General features: G+C 30.3%; 2 protein-coding genes across 3 annotated transcripts in view; one reads left to right on the top strand and one right to left on the bottom strand.

The window, feature by feature from the left end:
• The first annotated feature begins 611 nt into the window (after nucleotides 1–611).
• On the top strand, nucleotides 612–1,263 carry LOC127248871 (uncharacterized). Its single transcript, XM_051271419.1, has 2 exons — nucleotides 612–1,049; nucleotides 1,117–1,263. The coding sequence occupies exons 1-2, from the start codon at nucleotides 612–614 to the stop codon at nucleotides 1,261–1,263; spliced, it is 585 nt and encodes a 194-aa protein (XP_051127376.1).
• Nucleotides 1,264–4,920: 3,657 nt separating this feature from the next.
• LOC127248395 (40S ribosomal protein S26-3-like) overlaps nucleotides 4,921–27,642 on the bottom strand; it is a 63,071-nt gene continuing 40,349 nt past the window's right edge. Inside the window, exons 1-5 of one of the 2 annotated variants that reach the window (XM_051270708.1) lie at nucleotides 7,352–7,426; nucleotides 7,172–7,264; nucleotides 5,879–5,963; nucleotides 5,620–5,753; nucleotides 4,921–5,151 (exon numbers count right to left, since the gene is read on the bottom strand). In XM_051270708.1, coding sequence (XP_051126665.1) covers nucleotides 5,086–5,151; nucleotides 5,620–5,753; nucleotides 5,879–5,963; nucleotides 7,172–7,264; nucleotides 7,352–7,354 — 381 coding nt within the window. In that variant the 5' untranslated portion in view covers nucleotides 7,355–7,426 and the 3' untranslated portion in view covers nucleotides 4,921–5,085. Of the gene's footprint in view, nucleotides 5,152–5,619; nucleotides 5,754–5,878; nucleotides 5,964–7,171; nucleotides 7,265–7,351; nucleotides 7,427–27,642 lie in introns of those variants that run through there. The other variant, XM_051270709.1, reaches the window with a different exon arrangement.

Raw genomic sequence — 27,642 nt, 5'->3', positions numbered from 1 at the left:
TTTACCAATAGTTGTGAAAAAAGATATAAGTTTTCCAACATCTAAAAAGATGTATATATATAATTCCTGTTGTACAATACGTACACGTAAAGTATACATATATATTGCATAGTATACTATGTGGATGCTACGTACATCACTATCATTTGCCTAATTAATGGTTGAATCCTATCCAAGCAATTAGGCGGTATAAATCTCCTATATATATATGTGTTGATACCATAAATGAAAGACACGCCTTAACATTTACTTTATCCTTCTCTCCCTGCATTCTCCATCATTACTTCTTTTATTAATATTACAATATACATATACATATATATAGCAACACCTAGCATACCTATATATATTTATATATATACACACTTGAGTACATATATACAATATCATACATATATTATAAAACATTAATATATATTTATATACAAAATAGTGATTAACAGTAGGGATAATTAATAATCCTATTTGTTATTCCTATAATATTAATATTTACAATACGATCAGCTTTTCCGGCACGGTAAGTATATTTCAATATTATTATGGCTACTAACATTGCAAAACAGGAATTTGTCTCACTTGTCATTTCTGGCAAAAATTATCTACCGTGGGCTATGGATGTTGAAATGCATCTGGAATCGATGGACCTGGGTGAAACGATTGTGCGAGGCAACAATGCCACCAATCAGAGCCGAGCGAAGGCAATGATATTCCTCCGACATCATATCAATGAAGGACTGAAAATGGAATATCTCACAGTCAAGAATCCTCATGACTGGTGGAATAAATTGAAAGAAAGATATGACCACCTGAAGTTGATCGTACTGCCAAAAGCACGTAGCAATTGGCATAATCTGAGGTTGCAAGACTTCAAATCTGTCACCAAATATAATTCCGCCATGTTCATGATCACTTCACAGTTGAACTTATGCGGCGAGAATATTACTGATGGTGACATGATGGAGAAAACATTCTCCATATTCCATGCCTCGAATGTGATTTTACAGCAACAATATCGAGAGAGAGGCTTCGGAACATATTCTGATCTCATTGTCTGTCTTCTGTTGGCAGAGCAAAATAATGAACTGTTATTGAAATATCATGCATCCAGGCTAACAGGTTCCAGCCCATCCCCTGAAGCGAATGCGGTACAATCTGCTAATCCAGGCCGCAGAAACAACAAAGGCCGGGGAGATGGCAGAGGCCAAAGACATGACCGTCCCCAGCCTCGTCGAAATAATGGCAAAAGACCATATAAGCCCCTGAAGTGGCAGAATGACGAGCGGAAAAGAAATTATGAAGATAAATGTCACAGGTGTTGTACAAAGGGCACTGGTCGCGTGTCTGCAGGACATCTAAGCACTTGGCTGATTTGTACCAGGCCTCGCTGAAAGGGAAAAACACATCTGCTGACGTAAATCTCTCTACACAGAACAATGACGACACATATGATGATGTCTTGAAAAACACATCTGCTGACGTGAATCTCGCTGAACAGAAGAGTGACGACACATATGATGATTTCCTGAATAACGACCTTATGCATTTGGATACAACAGACTTCCTTGAGCACCCTGAAGGTGCCAAGTGATTATGTAATTTACTGTCTTATTACTTTTTACCCCTATACTTATGTAATCCCCACCCTATTTGTATCATTTTGTATTCCATCGACTATATTAATATATTGTCTTTTTGTTTGTTTTATTCTGAAAAGAATATGGATGTCATGTGTCAAAATACACATTATAAATAGGACAATATTTGCCTAATTGATAGTACGACTACGCACACAATATTGAAATACAAAAAGTATTTCCCCCACCTGAAGTTGGGAAAATCAAAAGTCAGCACAATAAGTGGCAGTGCAACAATTGAAGGCTCTGGAAGAACCCTTATCAGTTTCCCCGCATGAATCAGACTTGAGATACAAAATGCACTGTTCTCGAGTAAAGCTCGAAGAAATTTGCTGAATTTCACTGATATTCGTAGAAACGGATATTATATTGAAACCATGAACGAGGCAAATAATGAAAATTTGGTGATTACAAAGATCATCAATGGAAATAAGTGTGCGATTGCGAAATTGCCTGGCTGTCCTCCGGTTTGTATTATGCCAAAATAAGTGTCATTGAAACATATACGGTAGACCTGAAGTCTATACAATCAAATACATTTTTGCTTTGGCACGACCGTCTCGGGCATCCTGGAAATACCATAATGAGGCGAATAATTGAAAACTCCATTGGCCATTCACTGAAAGATCGAAAGATCTTGAATTCAAATGAATTCCCATGTGTCGCATGCTCACAGGAAAATTGATAATCAGGCCGTCACCAACCAAAGTTGAGACTGAATCCCCAATGTTCTTAGAAGAATCCAGGGTGATATATGTGGACCCGTAGATCCACCATGTGAGCCATTTAAATATTTTATGGTGCTCATTGATGCATCAACAAGGTGGTCACACGTGTGCTTGCTATCTACGCGTAATATAGCATTTGCAAAGTTACTTGCACATATAATTAAATTGCGAGCACAATTTCCTGATTATCCAATAAAGAAAATTCGTCTCGATAATGCTAGCGAATATTCGTCACCAGCATTCGACGATTATTGCATGACTTTGGAGATAACTGTAGAGCATCCCGTTCCTTATGTTCACACCCAAAATGGTCTGGAAGAATCCTTTATCAAAAGATTGCAATTAATTTCCAAACCATTACTGATGAAATCCAAACTCCCCGTTTCTGCCTAGGGACATGCAATATTACATGCAACAGAACTTGTGTGAATAAGACCGACAAGCTATCAGAAATACTCCTCAACACAATTAGTGTTTGGAAAAAACCCAATATATCTCATCTGAGGATTTTTTGATGCGCAGTTTATATGCCGATTGCACCACCTAAGCGTACAAAAATGGGCCCCCAACGTCGTTTGGGAGTTTATGTCGGGTATGAATCACCGTCGATAATTAAATACCTCGAACCAATGACGGGTAATCTGTTTACTGCGCGATTCGCAGACTGTCATTTTGACGAAACAAATTTCCCGACATTAGGGGGAGAACAAAATCAACTGAAAAAAGAAATTTCTTGGAAAATACATATGAATCTCTTGGATCCTCGTTCACGGCAGTGTGAATTAGAAGTACAAAGAATTATACATTTGCAACAAATTGCAAATCAATTACCGGATGCATTTAATGACTCCAGCAGAGTCACCAGGTCGTACATTCCTGCAGCAAATCAACCGGCAAAACTAAATGTCCCAGAAGGACAAATGAAAAGTGCCAATGAATCCTCTGTGCGTCTGAAGCGTGGCAGATCTGTAGGTTCCAAGGATAAAAAATCCCCGAAAGAAAAGGATATTGAACAATGATTCAATCCCTCAAATAATTTGTAGTGATATAGAACAAATACCGGAAGAGGATGCTCCTGAAGAGCCTACCTCAGAAGAAAATGAAGTTATTGAAAATTCAATTAACTTTACCACTACAAATAAGAGTTGGAACCGAAATGAAACAATAATTGATAATGCATTTGCATATAACGTGGCACTCGATATAATAGAAAATAAAGAGGATCCCGAGCCAACATCAGTTGATAAATGTCTCAAAGAAACGATTGGCCAAAATGGAAAGATGCGATCCAATCTGAATTAGATTCACTGGCCAAAAGAAATGTCTTTGGATTTATAATTCCAACACCGGAAGGTGTTAAGCCAGTTGGGTGCAAATCGGTATTCGTGAGAAAGAAAAATGAGAACAATAAAATTGTCCGACACAAAACGAGACTTGTAGCCCAAAGATTCTCACAAAGACCTGTGATTGATTACAATGAAATATATTCTCCAGTTATGGATGGTATCACATTCAGATACCTAGTAAGCCTAGCAGTGCACGAAAAACTTGATATGCGCCTTATGGACGTAGTCACTACTTATCTGGACGGCTCACTGGAGAATGATATTTATATAATAATCCCTGAAGAATATGACATGCCTGAAGCATGCAAATTTAATCCCAGAGAATGTTAATCCATCAAAGTACAAAAGTCTCTGTATGGACTTAAACAGTCTGGACGCATATGGTATAACCGCCTCACTAAGTGTTTAACCAAATAAGGTTACACGAATGACCCAATATGTCCATGTGTTTTCATAAAGAAAAATGGATCATAGTTCGTGATCATTGCAGTGTATGTTGATGATCTTAATATTATTGGGACTTCTGAAGAGCTCCAAACAACCGTGGAATATCTAAAAAGGGAATTTGAGATAAAGACTCTGGAAAGACAAAGTTCTGTCTTGATCTGCAAATTGAATATGTGGATAATGAAATATTCATCCACCAAACCGTTTATACCCATAAGATATTAAAGCGATTTTATATGGATAAAGCACATTCATTGAGTACCCCAATGGTCGTTAGGTCACTTGATCCTAACAAGCATCCATTTAGACCTAAAGAAGATGATGAAGAGATACTTGGTCCCGAAGTACCATATCTTAGTGCAATAGATGCACTCATGTACCTAGCAAATAGCACAAGGCCAGATATTGCATTTGCAATAAATCTATTGGCTAGATTCAGTTCATCTCCTACTAAACGACATTGGAATGGGGTTAAGCACGTTTTACACTATCTTCAAAGGACGAGTGATCTCGGCCTATTCTATCTATACTAAAAAAATTTTACCCATGACTTGCAAAAGAATTGTGAAATTGATATGCAACAAATCCAATCATTTGATAATTTTGCTAGGTGTATGGGGGGTGCCCATAGCTATAGGAAATGCAATGTCCAAATTATGCCTTCTTTTAAGAAGGCCAAACAAACAGCTTCAAAGTAAACAATGTAATAATCCAGCCATCAAAACATAAAATACTAGACGAGATACATTTGGAGAACTTTGCATAGACATTTTAAAAACCACTGCACTGCAATTATGGAATCAAGAACATGTTGCTGAAATTCAAAAATATGTTTGCACATCAAGAACATATCATATGGTTTCAAGTATGGTGATGATAAACTAAATAGCTTTCTCAATCAAAATCATGCCAGATAGCTGCTACTTGAATTCAAGCACGTGCAGCAACAGGAGGTCCACCGGGGCGTGGAGCTTGACCCGGCCGAGGCATGTCATCCTGTAGATGCAGAAACATAGCGATAAATCAACTACGACACACTGATGTAGTAAAAGATAAAGAAAACTCAAGAAAGAAGCTTGTGGGATATGTCCCCGACTCAAAACTCAGAAATTGCAATTACACAAAAGGGCAAATTTTCCGTGCTATGGTCCCTCACGACATGCAAATAAATAAATGCCTACAAATCTGATCCCAGAAACACACATCTTTTCATGCTGCAAAATGAATTGTACCTCAATCAAACAAAATCCAGTTACTGAGGGGACTATTCGATCTAGTCGATTCAGGAGATATCAACTAAGTTACGTCAAAGCATGTGATAGCTTTAGTATTTCGAAGATGCATCTATTACTCTAAGAAAGTAAACTTAGCATCCACTATAGATTAAAGCAACAAAAAATTCAAGTAAAAAACTATGATTCGCACTATTAGAAGAAAACAATTATGCAAGGATTAAAAACTAACCCTTGGGCGTCTGAAGCGCTGTGGGGGCTCACGAATCCTCCTGTCAGTACGCGAACGGACACGAACCACCTTGGAGTGAATGGCACATGAGACGCAATACTGCATCTTCACATACAGCTTGGGAAGGGTATAGGCTGAATTAAGCATGAAATGGCACATTATAGCATAGCTGGCTCTCACTTTTGTGACATACCTACGGAGAAACAATTACCAAGCACAGACTAGAGGAAAACCTAAATCAAATGGAGCAAGAACTTACTATCAAAAGCACATGCTTCTTGGACATCCCTTACAGCAGCTTGCTCCACGATGTTTCTCACCAGAAACCTCTTGATGGCTTTGTCCTATCCAACAGGGTTATGGTAAACAACAATTCAACTATCCTATTTTTCTTTTTTTAATAATAAACTCAGATGCTAGAATAACTGAACAAGAATATTTCAGGAAGTACTAGCATAGACAATCAAGAATTTTTGAAACCAATTACAATTCTCAAAAGAAACTTAATGTATAATGTGATGAATGCAATGAATCTTAATAGCTTCGTTTGCAAGTACCGAGATACAAAAACACATACATTGACCACATGTCAGAAAATCAATACAGGATTTCAGACACCTAAAACCTTATTTGATTATTATATGTGAACATATATATATATATAACCCAACGCTCTAAACTTAATAGACAACTTACTAATATCTAAAACATAAACAAAACAAACCCATCATCATCAAGTGGTATTTAACCATGGATGAGTACCTCCAGGCCATGGCACCATTCAGTCAGACTGCACTCTACAGTGGTGGGATGGGATCGATGGGGGTGGCAGTAAAATCAATTAAAAAGATGTTTTAATTTGGGGTGGAAATTGAATCCATGAATGAGTCATATGTGTGTGCGTATGTATGTCCCACCCCCCACAACGTGCCATATGTGTGTGATTTTTCAGACAGGTGGGAACTCGCAGACTAACTGAAATCTAAAAACCAAAACCAGTAGGAACAAAAACATACGGAAACACAAAAGTTTATTAATTATTGTTTCTTTATGATGCAATGCGATGGTGTGAGATATATATATATATATACATATATATACATATATGAGAGAAAAAAATAATAAAGAAAGAGAGAAAGACTAGCTAAGCTAGGTAGAGCCATCAGCCATGTTTAGATAGATAGATTTGGCAATTGGCACGATAAGAATTTCCCTTTTATACCATTCATTCATTATATACAGAACCAGACCAGAGCGCCTCCATCGGCCGCTTCTTTCCCTTTCATTTCAATTTGATTCTACATTTAAAGAATTTTCTAGAGCGCTCGTAATTAAAACTATACTTTAAACGGCCAAAAAAATAAAAAAACCATTTGACATATCACTTCTCTTTTCGCCTAGCAAACACAAAAGAAATAACTGAGAACTTAACAACGACACCAACAACTGATCAATGAAGCTCAATTCCAGCCAATTACCACAACCAACGTAGATATACTAATTAAGATAAAAAAATTCACGAAGATCAGACATCAATCGAAAGAGGAACTACCTTGGGACAGCATTTGCCGCAGTTAGAGCAGCGGATGAATTTAACATGGCCACGACCATGCTTGTTGCGCCCTCCGTTCCTTCTCTTGAATGTCTACAAAAATTCCAACCGCAATTTAGAAACAATACATAAAAATTCAAAAACATTACGCCCAATACATCTCGGAAGAAGCATTCATACCATGGTTCGATCGCTCTCTTGGTGTGACGGCGCTCCGCATTGAGCAAATTTATACCTGCCCCTGCCAAAAACCCTAATTTCAAGCGCCTTATATTTGGGCCTACAATTTGTACCCTTAATTTTGGGCTGTAAATAAATGGGCTTCAATTTCGGGCCTTAATTTCGGCCCAAAAAATAGTTATTATGCTAAAGTTACCATTACTATAACAAAATTCATTAACATTTAATCAAAAAATAAAATAAATTAAAAATTATCCAAAAATTTTTAAAATTTCAAAATTTTAAAATTAACATAAATTATCTATAAATATATTTAAATATCATTAACAAATTTTCTACATCTTTGTATCCAATTCAACAAAATGACTAGTGAAAATACTGAATTTTTCAATCAATTCTTAAATCAAATTATTGAAAATAAAAAATTCTTCAGGCAATTCATCAAACCAAGCTTCCTTTGATAATCCAAAATTTCAAATACCAACAATCCCGCAAGTATTTCATATGCCACCATCTTTTCAAATGTCATCCAACACACAAATCTTTTAATATATTTATTTTATACAGTAATATCATATTACGATTTTTTTTATGTTATTTCTAATTAATATACATGTTGATTTATTTCGAATAATTTCAATTATTAAAATTTATATATATTAATATTTAAAAGTTAAAATATAATATTATATAAAAACTATTATTAGATAGTAAAAATATATAGAAATATGTATAAATAAATGAATTATTTATATATATTGCTAACTTATAACCCGTGCTATGCCCGGGTTATTTTTTATTAATTAATATATTTAAACCAATTTATTTCTATTAATATATAGAAATAAAATTCATTCAATATTAAAAATTTAGAAAACTTATAAAATTTTAAAAAAATAAAAAGATAAAATTTAATGTATACATTTTTCACACCAATCTACAATGATAATGCAATATACCGGAAGACACTAGGACAACGAATATAAAATGACAGTCTATAAATATAATAAAGTAATTTTTCAGCCTTGTTTTACCTTTTTCTTGCAAATATGAATGGAACATTAAATATAATATATATTAAATATAAAGTTATTCAAAAAATTAATTGCATACCTGTCGAAGAAGTAAAGATTTTATGGATAAATTTTTAATATGAAACAAATGCTTGATATATCTATATATAAGCTTTAAAGGCATATCCTGACTACTATCATATACTTTTATATAAACTTGATATGTGAAATCATCAGATAAAAATTTCTACATGCTATTTAAATCAATCTCTTTAATGCGCGCAACCATGCGAAAGAATCTTACATGCATACATTATGCTTTATTATATTAAAATAATATAGATAAGATATTGAAAGACATCTTGTATATTTAAAATATATATCTCACCCCACTCTTATGTCTAAAATCACGGATATGGATTCGTTTCACATTTGGTATTTTTACTCATTATTATTATTATTATTGTTGATGTGTTCACATATAATTTGGTAAAATCATGCGTGTAAACACAAGACACTGTTTAAAAATAATAATAATGAGTAAAAATATGTACTATAATATGTACGAAAAATAATAAATAGAACATTAACAAAATATAATTATATACCTTCAAATTCAAATATCTTTTACAATGGCACCGCATGCCAATAGAATAATATTTTTTTCAACCAGAATCTTTAACATTTCACCCTCCTCGATGAAACAACCATGCGAATGACATTCATACTTATACATATAAAAATAAATAAATATAATCTTTTTGTTAGAGAATAAATTAATATAATATATATAATAACAATATACATCGTATCAAGAAGATTTATCTCAAGTATTTGAAAATCATTTTATGATAAGCACGAGTTATCCACATGAACAACTAATCCAAAGATATCTACCAAAAAAAAAAATCATATTAAATAATGAAATAGAGATAAAATATACTCTTTCCATCCCAATACAATAGTCTTATTTTCTATTTTTGTCCGTCCCAAAACAATAGTCTTATTTTCATAAATAACTATATCACTATAAAACTACCCTTATTTTTTCGTTTTTATTATACAATTTCCACTATTTTTTACACTAATACACACAAGGGCAAAAAATTTCTTTATTCATACTTTTTACCAACTACCGATATAATATCAATATTCCTTAAAAATCTCATATCCGACCCAATTAAGACTATATTTCTGAAACGGAGGGAGTATTATATACATATTGTGCCATATCATCATATATATATATATATATATATAAACATACCAATAAGTTGATCTTCCTTATTGAGGTAGTCATTCAATTTATTTAAAGACATAATATTGTTGAAATATTCTGAAAAATCTTCATCGCAGCCTTTTAATTCTTCACTAGTAACATTCTGGCGCAATATTAACCGATAACGATGAGGCACTATTTTATATTTTTTGTCGGCTATTATCACTTGCACATTATGAATTTCATAAACAATTCCTTCCATAAGAGATGAACTTATGTGTGGTACATTAATTTTGTGTACTATGTCTTGCATTACAAATCTTTATCCAATAATCTTTTTTTTTTTCTTTAAAAAAAAATTCTTTAAATAATAACATTAACCAAATATTATAAAACATAATGAATGTGCGTACTTACATAATTATTAATGAACAACATCTTCAAAACTCTGATTCCGAATTTAGGATTTCGCACATCCCATAATCTGAGTAATCGAACTTTAACACTTGCATTTGAACAATATGGAGTTAAAGTTTTTAATTCTAAATAAACTGCATATGCATCACAAATAAATTTATATCATTACGAGTAATGTTAGAACTAAACTTATAATGATAATATACAATTAAATAATAAGTATAATATATATATAAAAGAGATCGGTGTGGGGTTCACTCCACCAAATTTTTTTTGTCAATTTTTTCTTTTATTTTTTAATATTTTGACTTTTTTTAATAAAAATAAAAATGTATTAAATAAAATTATAATTAATACAATTTTAAATATAATAAAATAACGGACAATTGGAATAAAATACTCATACCTATTTTCACATTTAAATTCAGTCCCTACACCATTTTAATAAACACTGCACTCCCCCCTTTTTAAAAATCTTTACCATTGACTCCCCATTATTTTTTATTTTCAATTTTGCTCTTCAATCCAAAATTCATTTTATTAATATCAATTTTCTCTCTCTATTTGTAGGTTTGCTTTCGCGCGAAGGAAGAAATTATGTCCAGCATTTGGTTTCATTTGTGCGAAGAAAAAAGATTGTCTACATCGTTCGGTTTTGTTCGCGATGAGGAGTATGTGATCGTTGGTGACTGTGATGGGTTTCAAATCTAAATCCAAAATTTTAGGTTTATTTCACGCAAAGGAGAAACCGGTAAGAATAATATTCGATTCTTCAGCGCGTGATGTTCTTTTGGTGCTATTATTTTGTTAGTTAATTACGATGGTTCTGTTAGGGCTTGCGGTCGCTTCTAGTAAGTATTTTATTATTATTTCGATGATTGTTGTCTTGTTTGAAATTATGATTGCAATAGCTGCTAATTGAGTTTCATTATAACCTTTCGTTTGGGAAAATATATATAAGGGAAAAGTTTTGTGGGGGCCGTTGCGATTGCGATTCCCTGCTAGTATCCGTAGGTATTTTCACGGGTATTTTTTTCCAGTGTAGTATACCTATATTCATTAATCTTATACCCATGTTGTCTGATATCGTATGATGCGTTTATTTGAAAATACCCTGATTTTTTTGGTATATACTATAGTTAATCATATATGATCCTTGATATTTATCTTATGTGTTTGTATTAGATAATGTTAAAATCTTGTAGCTATGCAGTAGCGTTTGCAAAAAATGATAAAAATTGGGAATGGTTTGTTGTTGTTTAAAGTTTGTTCTTTACGTTGATGGTCAATAATTGGAGTTAGTACACTTTTTTCGGATAGACATTTGAAACTTATATAGTCAATTCGTGCGATATTTTCTAGAGCCCACTATGCATACTGTCTTCGACATCTAGTTGGCAACTTTCGTACTCAACTATATGTAAAATATATGCCATTTATTATTATATGTACAACAAAGTAATTACATTTTATATAGGTAATGCGGCGATATCCGATGCACAACAAGAAGCGATGTACATTCATTTTCAACAAGTCAGTTATGTCCTTCTACAGAAGGATTTTGAGCAGCATATAACGTATGTTATGGAGGCCATGCCAATTGCCTGAAACTTAATTTCTCAACTGCAACGCTAGTATGAGACGAATGATCTATTTCAAGAGACTCATTGGGAAATAATAAATAATACTATAACCGAGTCGTTGAATAGTTTGGTGCACTCAACAATGTCATTACCTTTTGTCAGGATGTTTTATTCCATCCGGCAACATAAATCAAATTTATTTATAAGGGTATTTAATATTTTTGAAGAAGTTGCTACAATCAAAATACGAGTATGTTGTGGCGTTCGGGGAGCATATTCATTAATATAAGATGTATACATATTCGAGTAAGAGAGTGCATATTTGTGTATGAAAGTATTCATATTCGTATATAGGTATAATTATTGTAAACATGAGTATTTAAAAATCTATCCAAAATTTGTCATTGATTACTGTTAAATCAAATAGCTATTAGTTGATTATATCATACCCACTTTCTCGGAAGTTAGTGTGCATCAACAAATATTTCTAATATGATTTATTAGATCACTTATCCATATACTCAAGGATAGATGAAAATGTCATTTAGAATATATATGACATAACATATCATGTAGTGAACCATAGTAATAAACATTTTGGAGTTAGTACATAGCTAATGATGCATGATGTTTTTTGTATTGTGATTGTCAATGCAAGTATTTTTTAGAGTATGAATAAACTCCCAACAAGAACAACTATGTTAGGTATAGTAAGTAAATGTTATGCATGAGGCATATTGAATCATCTCATCTTATAAGGAATGTATTAGTCATTGATGTGTACATGAAACGTGTCATCAATGCTTTCAAAATATTTGAGGAGTACATATATTCTCAATATATGTCAAATATGAATAAAAAATACTTATAAAGTTCATTCCTTAATATGAGTACATTTAATAAATTTAGAAGTATGTAACTTAGTGAATACATGAACAAATATCATCATTGGAGGTATGCAGCTCCTACTTAGGGGTCTATCGACACCCAACCATAATTATAGCTAGCTTGGACAATTGTGGGTTGAGTAGATCATTGCAATTTCGTCGACTTTGTCCACTTAAAGGTCTCTCGACACCCCCACACACTTTATTGGCTTTATCCATGTTATCATTTTGTAGACTAGGAAAAAACATCCCAACAAACAAATGTATTAGAAGGTATGCGGAGTAAATATTATACATGAGACATATTAGAACTATCCACTCTATAAGTAAACATTTGTCATTGAGGTGTACATTAAACGTGCCAATCGGTGCTTTCAGAACAGTATGGTGAGTACACATCTTTTTACTATATGTCAAATATGTAAAACCTATTTTTTAATAAAAGTACATGTAATCGTGTCTGGAGTATGTAAGTTAGTTAAATGAGGAACACATGTCTTCATTGAAAGTATATTATTCAAATTTAAGGGTTTTCTACACCCAACCGTGAAATTTTGTGCACCAAAGCATATATCTTAATTATGTGTGTAGGTACCTCTAATACCAATGTTTATATTTAATGTGTATCACATATGTCATATGTTAAATTAGAAATTATAATGAATCTCAAATTTTTTTTGGCAAAATATAACATCAATGACTAACTACCCCAAATTAGAATCCATATGCTTCAAACTTTAATTATTCTCAATTTATGCATAAAACTTAACATATAAATCTAAAAAATGATAATACAACACCTCTACGATCTCCTGGTAAATATTTACAATAAATTTTGTTTGATATGTTTTGATATCGTTAAATTCGGTAGTTCATCTGCTATGTGGATAAATTTCGTGTTGCATAAAACGTAACTCTCAGAGAACAAACATACTAATGACCTGCAATCATGACTCTCACCTTGGTTCTGACAATATTTAAAACACATACATAAGTCTGCAAAAGTATATACAACACCGATTCAAGTTTACGATATAACTATATAGGCATATAACTTTCTTATAGAGGAACACCAATTGAAAATTAGGATACACATTATATATTATTTGTTGTAACTAAAAGCATTTTGAGACATTAATGCACAATAGTAAAAACAATCAGAATTTTCATAAATCAACAAAATAAATACATAAACAACCAATAATGTGATAGAGATATCAACAAACATGTTCAATACGTAAAAATGTCACATGAGAAATCGACACCAACGATATTTGAAAAGAATTAAACTCCACCCACATCATACTGCAACTGTTTTACTATAAAACTAAACCTAACAGTATGATAATGAACACACTTCTATATAAAATAAGGTTATTTTCAATTTAAAACACATCAAAATAACTTATATTTGAAACGATGATGAGTTACAATGTCGAAGTAAGCTCGGTTGGTACTTAGGCTTGTACAAACTAGATAGAGACACAACACAAATATTACAGTATGCCACAAATTCGAAAGTACATAACTAAAATATTGATTTTTACCAAATTCAAAAAAATTAACTTAATTCTTAAACTTTGTTTCGGAGAGAAACTCTTTTCTACATTTTGAGAAGATTGTACACATTTGTTTTATCCTCTCGGTTGGTCTTTGATACAAAAAATTTTCAATGCAGTGGCGGTGATGATTTCAAGAATGGCGGTTGGAGACGACAACCTAAAAGTAGAAGGTGAAAATTTTCTGAAAAAAAAAATGATTGAGATCGTGTGTATTTTTAAATTCAGTTATTTTTTAGTTATTTTTGTAACAAATTATAGTATATAAATAATAAACCAAGGTACATCACTTTGAAATTAAATTTGTATAGCACGCCAATTTTAAAGTATGTAAATAAAGAACGTAGGTTTACATAAACGCAACGTAAGTACATAATATATTAGTTATATATAAACATAATTTCAAGGCAAAATGGGTAGTAGGGAGCTATCTGTAAATATTTTACAAAAGTAAGGAGTGCAGTGTCTTGAAATAGTCTGGAGGGACTGAACTTAAATGTTATTTACCTGACAGGGATTTAAATCAAAGTCCCCCATAAAATAATTGATTTAGTTTTATGATTAAAGAAAATTATAATTTTGTTTATTTATACCCTGATTAAGGGTATTGAAAATATAATAATTTTGGGATGTAGTTTTTATTATTTTTATAATTAAAATAATTATACTGATAATCAATAAAATTAAAACTATCGTAATTATATTTTATAATCTTAATATATATAAAAACGCCAATAAGTCTCGTAATTTTATAGTTTTTTTTAATTCTTAAAAAAATTAAAATTAATGTAATATTTTCTTAATTTTTATTTATACCCGTAGTTAATGGATAATGAAATTTTCCAAATTTTTCATTATAATATTAAATAATTATATTAATTTATATAGCTATAATTGATATAATTAATGAAATTATAATTAACAAATGTATTTATTAAAAGCTAAAAATTATTATTATTATCTATATATAAAAGATATCGGTGTGGGGTTCATTTCACCAAATTTTTTTGTCAAATTTTTTAATTTTTTTAATACTTTAGTTTTTTAATAAAATATATATATATAAAAGAGATTGGTTTGGGGTCCACTCCAACAACTTTTTTTGTCAATTATTTTGATTTTTTTAATATTTTTATTTTTTTAATAAAATAAAAATGTATTAAATGATATTAAGTATATCGTAATAAATAAAATTATAATCAATATATTTTTAAAAATAATAAAATAATTAATTTAGTTTTATAATTAAAGTAAATTATAATCTTGTCTATTTATACCCGTAATTAAGGGTATTGAATATTTAATAATTTTGGAATTTAATTTTTATTACTTTTATAATTAAAATAATTATATTATAATCAATAAAATTAAAATTATCGTAATTACATTTTTTAATCTTAATATATATATATATATAAACGCCAATAAGTCTCATAATTCTATAGTTTTTTTTTTATTTTTTAATTCTTAAAAAAATCTAAAATTAATGAATTATTTTCTTAATTTTTATTTTTTAATTCTATGCTATTATTATTTTTAATAAAATAAAAATGTATTAAATGCTATTAAGTATATCATAATAAATAAAATTATAATTAATACATTTTTAAAGATAATAAATAATTGATTTAGTTTTATAATTAAAGTAAATTATAATCTTGTCTATTTATACCCTTAGTTAAGGGTATTGAAAATTTAATAATTTTGGAATGTAATTTTTATTACTTTTATAATTAAAATAATTATATTGATAATCAATAAAATTAAAATTATCGTAATTATATTTTGTAATCTTAATATATATAAACGCCAATAAGTCTCATAATTCTATAGATTTTTTTATTTTTTAATTCTTAAAAAAAATTAAAATTAATGAATTATTTTCTTAATTTTTATTTTTTAATTCTATGCTATTTTATTTTTTTTCTTTATTAAAATAAATTTATATTAAATATTCATAATTAATATACCATAATTAACATATTTAACAAAACTATAACTAACACAACCAATAAATAATTTATATATATATAAGTTGATAAAATTATTAAGAATATGATACTATAATGTATATATAGAATATTTTTTTTATTCATTTTAAAGTTAAAAAATTAATTAAAATTTAAATTTAAAAAATAAATTCGTTATTATACCTATATATATAGTAATTACATAATTACTGATTACATAAATTTTAATTTTTAACTTTTAAGATAAATTTATAAATATGTTCTTTTAATAAAAATTTAACGGAGACATACAAAAAAAATTATAAAAATATTTGATGAATAAAATAATAAAATATAAAAAAGTCGTGCATCGCACGGGTTTCCCACTAGTAAAATAATATATAAGAATTTTAAATTGACTACCTGATGAAAAAAGAAATATAACTTTAAATGGAATCAAGTACCTTTGGATATACTATATTTCTAATACAATGTGAATGGATGTCACTTCTGCTACGAATGACAATTTTCAAAGCTGACGAATTTGTCAATCTTGACAAAGCAACATACAACATACCAGGAGAAAAAACTGGATTTGGCAAATATAATCCAGCTCTATTTAGTGTTTGACTTTGGCTATGGTTAATTGTTATTGCAAATGCCAATTTAATTGGAAATTGTTTTATTTTTATTTCAATATATGTCTGTGATTGATTTGTAGTCAATACGATCCCTGGTATTAACACATCTTCACCAATATAAGAACCATTGATAATTCATGCTTCAAGAATTTTATTACCTTTGATTTATATTTCAAAGAAGTATCACTGGTGCACCATCTTTAAGTTCCAAGCAATGAGTCGGAAATCCAAAAAGATTTATACTATTTAGCAACTCATTGGGGTTCATATGATGATTAGACTCTTGGGCTTCCCCCGGTGCTACAGTGTCAGCACTATAATAGCTTCGAATATCTCCAGGTAACATGGACAACATCTTGGAATTAATTTGATCAACATCTTCATTTTTCGGAGCAAAAATGGCACGCTCTTTCAAAAAAGTTGAATTATTGTATCTCTCATTTAATTGTGGATATGTTTCATTTTATTAAGAAATCAATTGCATCATCACCCCCCTATGCAATAGAAATATATCTGAAATTTCAATCCAATCAGATTCCTCGCCATTTTGAAACTTCAAATACCTTAATTTTCCTTCTCCAATCATGTTTACCCATTCATAAAAACTACGCAATTCATGAAGCGCACTTGACGAGCCATCATGTGAGACCGGTCTCATATTTTGCCTTAAATGCATAATTCTACAATATTTCCATAAATCCGATTTTTACAAAGAAGCTGCAACAATAGCTTCACGCCTTCCTTTAGTTACCACTGACAAAATTTGCTTAAAATCTCCTCATAAAATACATAGTTTGCCTCCAAAAGGCTTATCTGGAGAGAAATTTTGAGAATTCTTTAGTACATCAAGTAAAGTTCTATTCATAACTTCAAAACCATAACGATACATCATTGGTGCCTCATCCCAAATTATTAATGAACATTCTTGAATCAAATGCGCCAAATTAGAGTTTAAATTAATAGAAAAATGTAAAGATTTGTCCAACTCAAATGGAATTTTGAAACGCGAATGTGCCATTCGACCCCCTGGAAGTAACAAAGCTGCAATGCCAGAAGATGCCACTGATAGTAAAAATTTATTTTATGATCGGAACTTAGCAATTATGGTTTTCCACAAATAAGTCTTTCATGTTCCTCCACTTCCATTGACAAAGAAAAGACCTCCTTGATTACTTTCATAAGCTTCAGTAATTGCATTATAAATATAAAGTTGATCATCATTGAGTCATGTGTAAAGTGTACGAAATGATTGTTCTTCCAAATCTACATTATAATCAAGCTCCTCTTGCATCAATCACTGAATAAATAAATAATCCGACATATGGTTGTGGCATAGAAGGAAAATCCGCAAGACTCCTACCATTTTTATTAAGTATTAAATTATTTTATGAAACCCCCCAAGCTTTGAGATCACTGTCACATAAAGATGTATCACTTTTGGATTCTCTCCTAAAATTATAAAGCAAATCATCAATCATCGATCTCCAATGTTGCTTCCACAAGTTAACATGGTCTGCTAATTCAGAAAACGTTAACATTGTAGCAAATATATTCCCCAATTTTAATGAAGAAGCCCAATTTGTAGGATCAGAAAATTCTTCGTGCCATTCGTTGTCATAATCTAATAAACCTTGTACTACACAAGCTTGGTTAAATGTAGGATAAATAATTCCATTATATGTTCGAATATCCTCAAAATTTTGCACACCAGAAACAATGTATAGCAACATCCATAAGTAATATTTTTCTCTAGATCCTGGATGTGCATATGGTAGTCTTTTTAATACACTTTCCACGTTGTCTTCTAGTCCATTTCTTTTTTTTTTTTTATTCCAAACCCATTTTGATGTGAAATTCACATGTGTTAATCCTCGCGCATCCACATTATTTCAGTTAGCCTCAAACCATTTAGTTAGCATCGTATCATGAACATCATCACGGTTTATAACATTGAACAAACTATATGTTTCACAAAATGTAACAAACTAGTGATTTGACAAATGATACTGCAAACACTTAACTGCTGGAGAATGCTTTTGGATCTCAAACTCATAATTTCTGTAGCAAGCTTCAATCGATTTCACATAACAAAAATCGAGATATTTTTTGACTTCATGAACTTGTCGACACCTCTCTTCATTATTTGTTGAAGTTTAAAAATTACTATCGATAACGATGGTTGCTCGATCTATACCCTTGCACATATATTTATAGATATACTTCATTAACTTTGGAGACGCGTATTTTTCTATATTGAAATGGGCAATAAACAACACGAGAAAATTTTGATTGTATGGAACGATCCATCGATTATCTATCTTTACACCATTTATAAAAAATTTGTTTGATGGGCCACATCTACATCTACATGAGACAAATCCATCTTTACCAATAGTAGTATGAGTATAAAATTTCTTTGGGTAGTGTTTACTACACTTTCCATCCACTATACATGGAGCACTTAGGTTATACACTCCACATGGACCATGAACCATTTGTCTTTTAACAGTATCATAAGCTAAGGGATCAATATTCTTATTTTGTATCTCAGCAGATATGTAACCAACCATCGATTCCTTTCGAAGTCATTGGTTTACATCCATCTTGAAGAGACAATGTAATATGTGAATGCGCTGCAATCATCGCTTTCGAAATTCAATTACATGAACATCTGATGTACATAAAAATTATTATTTTTTAAAAACTGGTATATCATATAATAATTATTGAAAACGTATAAGTTAGGGTGCACTATACCTGCTATTGTATGTCCAAAAAATAATTGCTTTTTCAGAAGATGCGTTAATGGTTTTTGTTTCATTCTGAATACCCTTGCCAATATATTAGGACGATTTTCTGGCCATTGATTAGGAAAATTTTCTAACGCATTGAGGATTTCTGGCCATTTAGGATTGCACGTAAATGTAATAAACAAATCTGGAGGTCCGACTGATCTGCATATTGCTAAAGGATCATGATAATGTTGTAGAATGTTCCTTCGACCCCAAATAAATGAAGATGGTAAAACGATTCTAATTCCAACTGAAATGACATCTATATCTCCATTATTAATAGCATATTCAAGACCTTGATATACGTCTGCACGAAACTCCGATTGATACGTCTTTATGTAATTCAAATGTTATTCAATTGCCGCATAACAATAAAAAACTAGTTGTTGAGATAAACGACATCCTTTTGTAAGAGTTGTAACTTCTAATTGTCTATGTTGGAACCGAAATGCCCAAAATTAACGGATCGAGACTTGTCCTGGTTCTTCAAAATTATCATTATAAGGAATACTAATTCTCCATCCATTTGTTCCATATGGGAAAAGTAATGGATATTGTAATGGAGTATAAGAAGGATTTGTCTCGCTAATACGCCTCAAATGTCCATCAGTTCTGCAGACAATAATATCACGATTTTGAACAATATTGTTATTTTCCCCGACAATTAAAGTAGCAATTTCAGCTGCAGAAGGTATCGTGTATTGTCGGTTATTTCTAGAATTCAAAATTTGTATGTATAAATCTATTGTGTTATCATAGTCCAATGCATCTCTTGCCGATCGAAAAATCTAAACACAAGGGTTCATACCATCCAACATGGATCTAAGACCCTCAACCATAGAAGATATCTGTGGAATTGATTTATCTCTTCCTAAAACAGCTAGTCAATTATGCACTTCATTTTTAGTATCCCAAATATATAATTGAATAAACTTATTTTTCTCCCCGCTAGAAGGGATTAAAGAACTGATCCGATGATAATTCTCTCCCAAAATTCTAAAATAAAATGGTCATCTACCATCCTGAAACGATCTATCAATTTTTCCTCTCATAAATGTAAAATTAAAAGACGAATTCAATTATCGGATATTTTCATGAAAACATGATCCTTAAATAATCCGTCTAAATATGGAGGAGAAGCGGGCAATAGTGGTAAGTTTACTTTTCCACTTAGACAACACAATCCAAATTTAGGATCTTGCTTAAAACTATCAACAACTTTTTCCTCCAACCACATAAATGCCCCACAATATTGACAAATAATATTCTTTTCTCCTAAAATAAATCTTGTTGTGGCAAAAAATGTTATAATTCGAGGAATAACTATATAAATATATATACATATATAAATCCAATTAATTAATAAAATTCACAGGTGTAAATTAGAATTTAAAAAACAATACTCCAATAATAATAACATTATTTATTAAATTTAAGAAAAAAAATTAAAATGATAAAGCGAATAATATAATATTACTTTGTTCTGTAGCATTATTATTGAAGAAATTATTCACACTATTCTGATGGTCATTTTCTGAAATAAAAGACGCCACAATCTCATCATCTAAAAAATAGTAGTAAAATAATAATGACACGCGAAAATATACTAATTATATAAAAGTAAAAATATAATAAATAAATAAAAAACAAAACAAAAAATATAATTTTAAAATTTGGTAACATTAATAATATAAGTGAAAACATTACACAAACAATTATCTACTATCTAATCAACGACGGACATAGGTGGAGCACGGGGCTGCAGCCCCCTCCCCTCACTCCACGTTTGTTGTTTTTAATATATTTACAAATATAATATACAAAAAATAATTAAAATAATTAAAAAATTGCTGAACATTTATATTGTATTTTTATGAAGATTCATATTTTAAATTTGATTTTTAAATAATACAAATTTTAATTTTAAACAATTTTTTTAATGTAATAAATAAATTTTGATGTTATATTTAAAAAAATAAATAAATAAATAAAATAAGACTTTGAATTGATATTTTTAAAAAAATATATATTTAAATAATATTTAATAAAACTCCAATCAAACACACAGTACATTATCTTTTTAATAGTCAAATTTTCTTCTACTATGAGTTTTAAAATATGGTAACTCAATTAATAAAACTATCCAACAATAAAAGATTGTATTATTTCAAAAAACTTATAAATAAGCCTCTCTCATAAAATATAATTCTGATTCCAACTATATCTAATCATTTTATAAACTAATACAAAAGAAGTAATAGAAATTTCTTTATATATATATATGATTAAACAAAGTAATTCATGTAGATTAGTTTTCTTCAAACAATAATGAAAACTCATGATATTTTTATTTACTACGGGTGTGTTTGTTTGAGGGTTTGGATTTTGAGTTGGGATTTGAATAGTAAAAATTTTGAATTTGAATAGTTGTATGACGTGATATAAATAAGTGTTGATGTGATGTTTTAAATGTAAAATTGATTTTTAGTATAATATAAAAAATAAAAAATAGGTGTTTGATTTGATGTTTTTGGGGGGAAAAAATTGGATGAATAGTATTAATTCAATCCAATCCCCCAAACAAACACACCCGTATACACTTTACACATGTTTATTTAAAAATAATAATAATTAAGTATAATAGCAAATAAAACCATGTATATATTGTGATAACTAAATATAATAAAATGACAAAAATAACCAATATATTGTTACTTTAGTTTGTAACATTATTATTGACAACATGATTGATATGGTATTCATCATTCATTCGAATTGAAGATGGTATAACCCATCACCTAAAAATATTTGATAAACAACATATTGATAATAATTCAAATAATAATAATAATATAGATACTGTCAAATAATGATATATTTTTTTGATGGGATATTAATAGATTATATTATGGTTAAAAAAATAAATTAAAATAAAATAATAGTAAAAAAAAAAAACATCTTTGTTAATCAAAACATGTATTGTAATAAATAAATATAATCAAATGACAAAAACAACTAATATATATTGTTACCTTGGCCTTCAACATTATTAATAGTGAGAGAAATGTCTGGATAAATTGGGTGTATAAATAGTTGTGACATATTGATGCAACGCCCTCGCCTCGCCCCACCTTTGATTTTTTGACATTTTAAACAAATATATTTATAAATATAATACACAAAAAACAATTAAAATAAATTAAAATTTTCTAAAATTTTATACTGTATTGTTTTTGAAAATTTTAATTTTAAACAATTTTTAAAATAATATAAATAAATTTTGATGTAAAATTTTAAAACAAAAATAAAATAAAACTTTGAATTAATATTTAAAAAAAAAAAGGTAAAAAATATTAAAAATAATCTTTAAAATTACTCCAATCAAACACATAGTAAATTATTTTTTTAATAGTGAAATTTTCTTCTACTAGGAGTTATAAAATATGTCGAGCCAATTAATGAACTATCTACAATACACTACAAGAAAAAATTATTTTTGTAACAAAATTTTTTTGTCTCTAAATCTACTTTTTCCGTTACTAATGACATTAGAGACGGAATTAGGAATGAAATTACGTTAGCTACGTGAACTTTAGGGACGGAATTCCGTTACAAATATATTATTTTTTTGTAGTGATAAAATATTGCATTATTTCAAAAAATTTAAAAATACGTCCCTTCTCATAAAATAAAATTTTGGTTGTGTGGCTATGTCTAATAATTTTATAAACTAATACAAAAGAAGTAATAGAAATTACTTTATATAGATATGGTTAAACAAAGTAATTAATGTAGGGTTATTTTCTTCAAACAACAATGAAAATTCATGATATATTTATTTATTATACATGCACTTTACACATGTTTATTTTAATAATAATAATAATAATAATAATAATAATTAAATGTAATAGAAAATAAAAGCATGTATGTGATAAATAAATATAATAAAATGGCAAAAACAACCAATATATTGTTACCTTAGTTTGCAATATTATTATGGACAAATGCAATGACACGACGCTTATCATTCATCGAAATTGAAGATGATATAACATCTAAAAGCATTTGAAAAACAACATATTAATAATAATTCAAATAATAATAATATAGATACTTTCAAATAATGATATTTGTTGAAATGGTATAATAATAGATTATATTATGATTAAAAAACTAAATTGAAATAAAATAATAGTAAAAAAATAAGAGTTGTTGTACAAGTAGAACATACGAAGATGCTACGTAATAATCATGTATACTTTTAATTTTCTTCCATGTTAGGTTTTATGCACTTATAAATTCAGGTGTGTGATGCAACCAAATTCATTGTAATAATTACGTTCTATTCACTTGTCTATCTCTCTCTCGTCATTAATATATGTATATATACATTTGCATACATACATACATATATACTATATATATATTATATATTATAATATACACATGCTTGTTACATATATATATATTATAATATATTATATACAATATATAAAATAGTGGTTAGCGGTAGGAATAATTAATATTTCTATTGGCTATCCTTATAATAATATCACAACACGTTATCAGCACGATTATATATTTTATTGTCCGCAAGGTAATATTTTATATTTTATCTGTTTATTATGTCTAACCTTGCCAAATAAGAATTTCTCCCTCTCCTCGTTCCTAGCCAAAATTATATGGCATGAACTCGCGATGTTAAAATGCATCTGGCATCAATGGACTTAGAAAATACCATTGTCCGGGATAAAAACTCCCCGAGCCAAGATCGTGCAAAGGCCATGATCTTTTTGTGCCATCACATCGATGAGACACTGGAAATGCAGTATGTCACGTTGGAATCCCCACTTGAATTGTGGGAGAGATTGAAAGAAAGATATGATCATTTGAGGATGACATTGTTGCCAATGGCATGAAGCGAATGGAAAAGCCTACGACTTCAGAACTTTAAAACAATCCAAGAATATAGTTATATCATATTTAAAATAAAATCACAGCTGCGCCACTATGGCGAAAATATATCTGAATCTGATATGATGGAGAAAACTTTCTTCGCTTTTCATACCTCTAACATGGTTTTGCAGCAGCAGTATCGCGAAAAAAGCTTCCAGAAATATTCTAAGCTGATTACATGTCTTTTGCTGGCCAAACAAAATAATGAATTGCGGTTGAAAAATCACAAATCTCGGCCGACAGATGCAAATCCATTTCCAAAGGCAAATGCAATACAACCGGCAAATCCGGTGCGTGGTCGTGGGCAAGTAAGAAATCAGCGAATTGATCGCGATCAAAATCAGAATCGCGGACGGGGCCGGACAAACGCATACAGTCACAATAATTATCAAAACTGGCCCCGATATATGCCAAATCAGCGTTATAATGACAGAAGGCCGTACAAACCTCAACAGAGGTTCAACATCGGGAGAAACAAAAACAATGACGAGGAGTGCACCCGGTGTGTAATCAAAAGTCACTGGGCCCATGTTTGTCGCACAGCTAGTCATTTGGCTGAATTGTATCGGGCCTTAAAAGAAAGGCAGGGAAGAGTTGCTGCCGAAACAAACCACGCTGCCCATGATGACACATTTGACGATGTGATGAATGAAAATATCACGCACCTGGATGCCGTCTGCTTGATATAACTGATGATGTTAAATGATGAAAAGTTTATTGTATCTCTTTTGTTATTTTACTGCTTTCTGCCATTCTTTTTGTATTACTCCTTATAATATAAGTCTATTTTGATTATGTTACTAATACATGTATTTTATTATTTTTACCTTCTTGCAAAGATATGGATGCCAAATATTTTGGAGTCAATGGCAATATCTGCCTTATCGACAGTGCTACGACTCACAGCATTCTGAAAAACAAATGTTATTTCTCCCACCTGAATATGGAAAAGACCACTATCGTTACTATCAGTGGTGCATCGAAAATGATTGAAGGCTCAGGAAAAGCTACTGTATTTCTCCCTAAAAGGACAAAAATGACAATTGAAAATGCCCTATTCTCGAGTAAAGCTCGAAGGAATTTACTGAGCTTCAGTGATATTCGAAAAAAATGGGTATCACATTGAAACATTGAATAAGGCAGAAAATGAGTATCTCTTGATAACTCAGATTGTGAATGGAAAAAAAATTGTGAAAGAAAAATTGCCATCATTTTCTTCTAGCTTATATTATTCAAAAGTCAGTGTCATCGAAACATATCACCTAGTAGACCAAATGACTACTAGCAAATTTAAAATTTGGCATGATCGACTTGGGCATCCTCGCAATGTAATGCTGAGACGAATTGTTGAAAATTCAAATGGCCACCCATTGAAAAAGAAAAATATTTTGAGTCCAAATGAATTTGTTTGTACTGCCTGTTCCTAAGGGAAGTTAATAATCAGGCCATCTCCAACAAAAGTTGGATTTGAATTCCCAGCTTTTCTGGAAAGAATTCAAAGTGATATTTGTGGACCAATATATCCACCGTATGGACCCTTCAAGTACTTTATGGTACTAATCGACGCGTCAACGCGATGGCCACACGTATGCCTGTTATCTACTCGCAATCTAGCTTTTGCTAGACTACTTTCACAAATAATTAAATTGCAAGCACAATTTTCAGATCATCTGATAAAGAAAATACGTTTAGATAATGCTGGAGAGTATTTCATATGAATTCTCTATTTTACCAAATAAGATAATTAATTTTTATTCTCTGTTCAACAATTTCATTATCTATTCTTATTTCTCTACAATTTCATTCCTTATACCAAACGTCCTCTAAGAATAATCAAATGAGAAAACTACGTTTGCTCAAAATAGCCGACGACTTAAAATTTCAAGACTTGGTTGAAATCCCAATGAATTTTATTTTATTTTTATTTTTTAAAAAATAGAAACCAGACCCAATGAAACAAGAAAACCCAATATAATAAAAGTCCAACTATTAATAATTAATAAAATACTAAAATCTAAGCTTGCGAAGGCAAGCTCAATCCCGTCCCCGCCTTCTGTAGCCGAGCAAGGGCCTTGGCTCTTTTTTATTCTCGGGTGCTTGCTCTGACTTTATCGTACCATCTGAAAACACTGGACTCTAAACATTCATTTTTTTTCTGAGGTTTCAAGTAAAAATAATTCCCAAACATTCACAACGCCAGTACCAATTGTCTACCTGCAAACCTTACCACAAATAAACGCAAATTAATCATGCAACACTATCAGCAGCCCTATGTCAAAAACATGCTACATTGTCAATCAATCAAGCATAGAAAAAATTCTAAAAAACCACATATGTGTCTTACCGTAACATACATGTCAATTTGACTTTTCTATGTTTTAAAAGCACATTAACAGTAAATATAAATTTCCAACAGAAATGTCTTTTCCACACTCGGAAACTACATCACAGATACATCCTAACTTAATAAAGTTCAACTAAATTCTTGAGCACACTTTTGTACCTATGACCATTGAATTTTATTCATACAGGAACCTATCATTCTGGTCACCTTAAACCGAACTGATGAAATAGATGGGGTCCAACATACAACATTGGATCAACAGGTATGCAATAATATATTTACCATCATATTTAATGTGCAACTATAAATTTACTTTGCGGTATTCTATATTGATTGTGTTCATATATAAAAGATAGTTACATTTACTTATGCTTCTACACTTGACGAAATGAAACTAAACCCGAAATTTTGTTCTCCTACTACAAACTTATAATAATCAATTAAGATTTTCCCTTACTTTAATTTTACAAGGGGATCAACACTGACAATCCACCACAAGATAGTTATCTGGGTACATCTTTAGCTAATAGACTCTACAAATATCATGCACACTATTGCAGCCATCATCCTTGCATTCCTCTATGATAGGATGTTGTTCTTTCCAACCACCTTAAATCATGTTGTAGAAATGAATCAATTCACGTCTTCGACAATTGTTCAACAGGTAAAAAAAATGATATAATTACAATCAATATTAGATGTTTGAGATGGTCTTGATCTTACCCTCTTACACTGTGTTGGAGGTAATATGTACAACATAATTCTTTTACCTATACTTTGAAAACTTGTATAATGAAAGAGACGTCATAATTTGCTTTTCTTCGTATAGACTTCTGACCATGGACGGAACTAACCAATGGCTTGGAGGGGCACTTGACCGCAAGCCCAAAAAGAAATAAAAATTCAAATATAAAAAAATAATTTTTTT

The sequence above is a fragment of the Andrographis paniculata genome, unplaced genomic scaffold (genome assembly GCF_009805555.1).
Source record: "Andrographis paniculata isolate CXL003 unplaced genomic scaffold, ASM980555v1 Contig34END, whole genome shotgun sequence".
Lineage (NCBI taxonomy): Eukaryota > Viridiplantae > Streptophyta > Magnoliopsida > Lamiales > Acanthaceae > Andrographis > Andrographis paniculata.
This window is presented reverse-complemented; position numbering and strand designations above follow the sequence as displayed.